This window comes from Blastomyces dermatitidis (genome assembly GCF_000003525.1).
Source record: "Blastomyces dermatitidis ER-3 genomic scaffold supercont1.4, whole genome shotgun sequence".
In the NCBI taxonomy this organism is placed as follows: domain Eukaryota; kingdom Fungi; phylum Ascomycota; class Eurotiomycetes; order Onygenales; family Ajellomycetaceae; genus Blastomyces; species Blastomyces dermatitidis.
In genome coordinates this window covers 53,141-61,012 of record NW_025544777.1, presented here as the reverse complement: position 1 = coordinate 61,012, position 7,872 = coordinate 53,141, and the positions used below count along the sequence as shown (strand labels likewise).

The following is a 7,872-nucleotide window of genomic DNA, read 5'->3' as shown; positions in this document are numbered from 1 at the left end:
CTGATCTAAAGATTAGATACAGTGACAGAGCTGAGAGAGATAAAGATACAGTTATAAGCAGCAGTATTCCTACTTTATCAGCTGATAAAAAGTAATTAGAGAAGTTACAGAGACACTTATAAGAAGCTCAGCAGCAGTCAGATATTATTTGTAAAGATATTAAAATTGAAAAAATTTTTATTCTTGAGAAGTTCTTGAATTAATATATAAATATTGTTAGAAATACTCTCTCTCTGTCATCTGAGTGAAAACACTTCATAGATGAATGAGAATACTCACAGTTTATAAAAATAAGAGCTGTTATAGAAAAAGAGAAAAGAAGATAAGATTTCATGAACAGATCTGAGATATTTATACTACTTTAGAGAGATTTACTTACACTGTGAATAATCTCATAGAACAGTCAGATTACTTTAGTAAATAAGAGTAATTATAAATTACAGATCTGAATCTTTCTATATAGCTATAAAGAGTGATTACAGACTGTGAATATCTTAATTCTACAATTCTACAGAGTTAATGAAAGAATGAAAAATTTCTCACAATTCTACAGTATTAAAGAATAATGATTTACAAGAATAAGTGAAAGATTAACTTATAAATGCTTCTCTTTCATAAAGATAATCTCACAGAGAGTGATTCATCTGTGAGATAAATTTATATAATAATTATACAAGAATCTTATGAAAATAGTTGAGAGTCAATCAGAATTCTTCTGTATAAAAGATATGAGATAAATCTGTGTAATAGTTAGAGAAGAATCTGTAGATTATAAAGAATCTCATAGAATAAGAAACTAAGTGACAGACTCTTTTCTCTTTATAGTAATAAGAGATTTTTTCTTACTGAGATTTTTTATAGATATAAAGAGTTTTTAGTGAGTATTACTGCAGTACTGAGCTGATTCTATAAAGTTACTCAGTGAAAGACTTCACAGATAAAGTCTTAAAGAGAGAGAAATATATAAAAAATCTCACTTCTTATGAATTCTTTATCTCTATTTCTATCTCTTATATAACTAATAGAGCTAGCAGCTCTTGACTACACATAACTATATAGACTGAAGTTTGTGAATACTATTTATAACTCAGCTTAAATACTATTATATATTTAATCTCTATATTTTATCTTTCTATCACAAATACTTTTAATAGTTAACAGTACATATCACATCAAGCTGTAAACACTTAAATAATTGCCTGTGAGCACTTATTCTTACATCAGTCTAATCTGAGATCAGAATCAGAATATTTAATAATCTTATTATTAATTTAACTAATCTTATTACACAGTTTTAATATTAGATAGTAGTCTTATACTATTTCAGTGAGACTTACTATCTACTCTTATTATATTTTTTAAATAAGATTATAATTTTCACTTCTCAATTTAAATTATTTTTATTTCTTTAAATGAGTTTAAAATTAAATCTCAGGATTTTAAATGTAAAATTTTCAATTTCACTACTTCAGTACTATTACATTATAATTATATATAGCTATAGACTATAGTAATAAATATTATTAAATTTTTAAAATTTAACATTTATAAAAATTTCATTATAATGATAATTCTATTACACTGAAATATGATAGTAAGTTTACTTAATATTATTAATTATTTCTGTCTCTGTTCTCTCTAGTTTAGCAGTCTTTAAATATCACTTCATTTAATTGAGATATTAACATTCATAAATCGCTACACATAAGAGAACTGAGAAGAACATTGAGATCAATGCTTAGTTTCTGCTGCAATCTTACAGTTAACTTTTGATTAGAGTAACTTGCTTCAATGCTACAAGACAAGAATTACATGATTTTCTCCTACATTCCAGGTATCTCAAACCAACCACGGCCTCTCTTGAAGCTTAAATTGAAACAAGTTAGATTAGAGGAACGAGAGAAGAAACGAAATTCAAAAACTTGTCAATTAGAAATAAGCTGCGGTGTTGAGTACGCAGGGTATATTCTCCTCCACAAATAAAGAGTTGCTTACTACCAATGTATATGGGAACCAAAACAAAAATAACCCCCAAAAATTATGTGCCGCCATATACAGGTAAATATGAACCAAGGGAAGCAAAAAGCGTCCAAAAATTTTCCAAATAACGGGCCACGAAAGGAATAAAATCCCAAATCGCCTATGCTCGTTGACGCCCAAATCAAACCAAAACACATTTTATCCCCAAACAAAGATAAAACTGAAGTTTATCAGGAATATGGATATATATTCGCAATGTAAATAAGGTTTTTTTTTTCGAGATTTCATGTCGAAGGGAGGGGAAAAAATGAAATGCCTGCTTGGACACGGCGACTCGCCGGGCTTCAACAAGCAACGCACTTGTTATTCGGTTCAACCAAAATAGCGGTGGTAGTTACGGGCGGACGGGAGCGGCGGATGCAAAATACCCCCGGAAACACTTTGTTTTCTTCAAAGGAGTGAGGGATAAAATTAGCCCCATCGCCCGGAATCCTTCTGAATCTCCTCCTGGCGCACCCGGCGCTCCTCATCTTGCTTTTTTTTCCGCTCTTCTGGTGTGAGCTTCGCGGTTGCGGCCATTCGCTGCTTATCTGGTACCCATAGCTTCAGATCTGGCATCCAATTGTGGCTGTAAAACGAGAATATGAGTAAAGAAATAAGTAAATATATATAAATAGAGTTGGATGTGGTCAGATGCAGGTGGGTATCATTATAGTAAACAAATAAATGCACCGTCAAACTTACTCCTCATAATCCATAACAAGAAAGGCACTCTTCCCATACTCCCTAATCAAAATCTCATGATACTTATACGGAATCTTCGCGGGGACGCCCTCATACACACTCTCGCGCATTGGGTAGAGGTCTGAGGTTTTATACTTGTGGAAGTTCTTGCACTGTAGGACACCCGGTTCGGTGTCTGGGTTGAGCTCGCTGACACCCGTGATGTCGATGAAGAGGCCGTTGCGCATGTCGATCCAGCGGGCGTCGATGATGTTTTGGCCCTGGCCACGGTCGCGCCGGCGGGCATGCGGGTTCACGTCGAGCAGGTAGCTGCGCTGGGTCTGGTTGTTGTCTGGGGCAGAAGTGTGGTAGTTATAGATTGTATGATTGAAGCTGTCGACCATGCGAAAGAGCGTGAATGTGTTGACTTGGGTATCGATGTCCCAGTCCCAGGGGAGCATCTAGATACAAGTTGTATCGAAAACTATATTAGTCATGGAAAGATCGACGGACAGGGGGTATATACATCGATGGATATATATAGTTCTATATATGTAGGTACCCATCAGCACTGATTTTCAACTAACCTTCCCGTTCCACCACCACCCCAACAACGTGCCGTGCGCTATCCACGTCTCCAAGTCATTCTCCCTAAAGAAATTCAAATACGCCCGTGTCATATGCATCAGCGTATCCGTGCGCTCCTCATACGTAACCACACCTTTGAAGAACCTTGTATCATAATGTCCCAGAATATCGTCACCGCCAGGTTCGTGGAAGTATTTCTCCTCAGGAGGCTCATTATCATCCCTACGGATTTGAAGATTGCGGACCAAGGACGGGAGGGCAGAGACAGGTAGAAGGGAGTGCGCACATAGCAGTGTCTCGAGGAGGAGTAATCGCCAGCCGATGAGCCTCATGCCTGGGAATGCTCTGTGTTTTAGTCCGTGGTCGTACGTTGGCTTGGTTGTATCAATCGTCACGAGAGGGTTGGGAGGGAGGATATATATAGGTGATACATAGAGGGAGTAATAGATGAGGTCGACTGGGCGGCGGATAATTCAAGATGAGGACGGTCGCCAGAGGAAGAGCCCTCTTAGAGATTCGCAACGGGTTTGCGATAAGCTATACGGGTGGTACAGACTATCTAAAATTGGATTGATGCAAAGATTTTATATCGTTTTCACATCCGAAGGGAGGGACGATACTTGAAGGCCGGTAACCAGGTCGTGTTGAGTGACGCACAAGGAGAACTATTGGAATAATGGGGGTGTATATACTCAGAAGTAGATATTAGATATATGCGCGCAAGAAGTAATTGTATAGGGAAGGATGAGGACGGAATGAAGATGAAGAAAAGAGCGGCGTCTGTCTGGCGGCGCTATTGGCTGCAAAGCTAGTGATGAAAGATTTTTATGATGACAAACCTTTTGAAACCTAACTTTAAGTTAATAATAAACCACGGATGATTTGTAAGCTACTACTCAACTCACAAACCTCTAAAGTCACATAATATTTTTAGTACACACAGCCTTCTTATATAGACTTAGAAGCTATAATTCAGGATTTTATAATATAAAACTTATAAATATTGTATTAATTTAATTGAAAAACTTTAGTATTACAGTTATTATAATTATTATTCTTCCATTATACTTATATGCAAGTGGAGCTTATGATGAGACCTTGCGTGATGTTAAATACAGGCCAAGTATTAATTATACAGGAGGAAATACAGGTGTTGAGACCATGTCAAGATAACTAAGAACATATGAAATACAAAGAAGTAACAATTAGGTACATGCAATGATAACTTCTCAGCTCAGGAACATAGAGTGATTCATTGTAGTAATTTGTACACCTCTGTATTTATTAGAAACCTGAGGTGCTTGAGTTTCAGATTTAATGTATTATCTGCGGGTTTCAACTCACACACCTTGATTTCCCATGCCAAGATGCTACTAAGTGGCCGCATTAATTATTCAGTCACTGAGGCTTAGTATTACAGTATATAAGATAAAAAAAAATATAATATTAAGTTTATTATTATTCTTATTAAAATCAGTATTAAAAAAAATCTGAAAATATTTAATTTTTCAGAAATAATGTGAAAAATAATCAGATTTAAAGTAAAAATAGTGAAATAAAAATAATTTAAAAAATAAACAGTAAAAAATAATTATTTTTCAAATGTTAAAATAAAATTAAAATAGAAAATTTAATTTAATTTAATTTAATTTAATTAATAATTATTAATAATATTTATAAAATAATTAAGTATATTTTTATATAAGTTTATTTTTTAATTTCTTATAAAAATTACACTGTTTTAATATATTATAATTTAAAACATTAAATTATTTAAAAATTTTAAATTGTATAATTATAAATTATTTAATTATTTTTTTAATAATTATTTTAAATAATAGTAATAAATTATTATTATTATTATTATTATTATTATTATTATTATTATTTTAATTATAAATATATATATTTTAAATAATAATATTTATTTGAAAATTAAAATCTTGTAAAATTTTTCTTATTTTTTTAACTAATTAATATATAATTATCTGTGACAGACTATGTCTGATTAATTATATAGACTATTCTATTACACTTCACAGATTTTAACTACTTTATTTTTAAATATATATACTCTGATTCGTAGTCATTCTCAATCACTGATTCTCAGCTATTACTCTGATTCTCAGTCATTCTTAATTACTGATTCTCAGTTACTATAAATGTGTATAGATTCTTTCATTCTAAAGTCTTATTATATACATCACTACATATATGTATAAATATTCACTTTAATTGCTGATTCTCACACTTTCTCTTTCTTTTTCTTCTCTAATGTTTTTTTCTTTGTTATATAAAATCTATATATTATACTGATCTATTCACTGTAGGCTTTTTACACTAGAAAAAAAAACTAACTTAGACAGATTAACAATCACTTTATCATGAACTCACTCAATTTTTTGAATAAGAACTCACTGATAGATTCATCAAAAAGCCCTCAATTATACAAGCATTTTAACCCCATCACTGACTGCATACCCCGTGTGATGATGAAGTTATTCAGTTAAATGTGAACCAGATATTGTTTGAAACTTCTGTGTGAAATTATCCCCTGTTCTCCTCTATCACATCACAACCCCGGGTCAAATTGTCATACAAATTGTAAGATGAAAAGACCTAGTCATATGTATCAATCTTCTCAATTTTGAAAGATCTCTGATCTGTAATTGTGAAGATATCTGAGAAGTGACATCTGTGAAAACCCTGTCTCTTTTTGATGTTTCAAAACATCAATGCTAAGTCTCACTCTCATACTATTCTTCTCAATATAGCTTATTCTCAGCAGAAAAATATGAAAAGATATCTCACTAATAATATTAAGTATATAATCAATGAACACTTCTGAAGTATAATCTCTGCAAATACTCTATCTGTCTTCAGTGTATCTAGACATTAATATCAAGTCTTACTCTTGTATTATCTCTCTTAATCTGACTTATCTTCAGTAGAATAATATAAAAAGATATCTTAACAACATTACTTGATACATAATCAGCAGATAATGAGTTAACAGAACAAGTCAACAGTATATTAATAACTATAAATTCAGTATATATTAAGATCTGACTGAGTCTTTGATCTCTGCATAGTGAGATATATTAAATCTAGTTTTAATATCTTAATATTCAATAGATTCTACAAGAGATTGAGAACTGCAATACTAGATTTCTATTGAATTTGAGAATTAACTCTATATTAATATAATTATTGACAAAATCTTTTATTTTAAGATATAAATTACCAGTTTCTCTACATTCTGCTGACAATATTTATATTATTATATAGAAATAGACTTATATTTTCTATAATATCAAGACTCTGAAGTGTCACGCTCCCGGCCGCGTCAAGGCCCTGTTGCGGTTTCACACAGCTCATCACTTTCATGCGGATGATTTCATCCTGTCTGAACCAGTTTTCCAACTACTCTATGACATCATTCAGATATATCATAGAAAGATTCAATTGATGAATATAAGAATCTCACTTCTATACAAGGTCAGCAGATTACTTTTTCTTGACAGTGAGATACTGCTGAGATATCACTCTGACTATTCTTACTTATAAAATGAGAGAAGGTATCTGCTCATTGTCTATATAGAATAGCTAGATGCTGACTCTTTATAAAAGAAGTCAGTGATTTGTTTTTCTTCTACTGAAATATATATAAGAGTTATCATGTGTCTTATACAATCTTCTTAGTATACTAAGTATTATATCTGTAATATTCTTACAATAACTCTGTAGTCTACAAGCTCACTATTCAAGCAAGATAGTCAAGCTCACTTATACAGCTTTTTAAACAACTATCTCTATATAATATCACTGACTAGTCATCACTTCAGTTCTATCATATTACAATTCAAATCACTTAATCTAATTATACATTTGAATCAGTCAAGCTCTAATAGACTGATATAATCTTATACACTCACACTGAGACTGATCTGATCTCACTCTCTGAGAGAAATACTATATTATTCTCTAGAGTGTATACATCTCTACTCTGACAGAAATTCAAGATTTCTGAACTCACTGCACATTTTGATATAAGCTCTTTAATCACTCTATCACTGTCACAGCCTCTACACATCTACATCTATTATGAAGATAGAGAGATTAAGATTGAAGATTCTCTGAGATATAAGAGAAATATCTTATCTGAATTTCACAGCTTTATCTGTATTCTTGAACAGAAATTTCACCTTAATCTGAGCCAGTATAATACTCATGAGATATAAGTAATATACACTGTCAACCTTCTTGAAGGCATCTCTGCAACTACTTGAGTTATTAAGAAGAGAGAGCTTGAGTATATCAATACTATTATAACTTAAGAAGAATTCAAGAACTTTCTACTGAATCAAATTAAAGATCACTGTAACTGCAGCTTCACAGCAGTATAGTAATTCAACTCATTATATTAACAAGATAATGAGAATTCTTCTGATTTCAATGCAAGATTTAAAGAATATTGAGAGAAACTGATCAATGATTTGAATCAATTAAAAATATAGCTTTATCTCATGAAGCTGACTCATAAGATGTGAATAATGATATTATAATATCAGAGTTTATCAA

General features: G+C 31.9%; 1 protein-coding gene across 1 annotated transcript; it reads right to left on the bottom strand.

Moving 5' to 3' along the window:
* Nucleotides 1–1,771: 1,771 nt before the first annotated feature.
* On the bottom strand, nt 1,772–4,190 carry BDCG_03887 (mannosylphosphate transferase). The gene is made up of 3 exons (XM_045419557.1): nt 3,291–4,190; nt 2,725–3,164; nt 1,772–2,608 (listed from the first exon to the last, which is right to left on the bottom strand). The coding sequence occupies exons 1-3, from the start codon at nt 3,621–3,623 to the stop codon at nt 2,452–2,454; spliced, it is 930 nt and encodes a 309-aa protein (XP_045275826.1). The 5' UTR covers nt 3,624–4,190; the 3' UTR covers nt 1,772–2,451.
* Nucleotides 4,191–7,872: the final 3,682 nt, after the last annotated feature.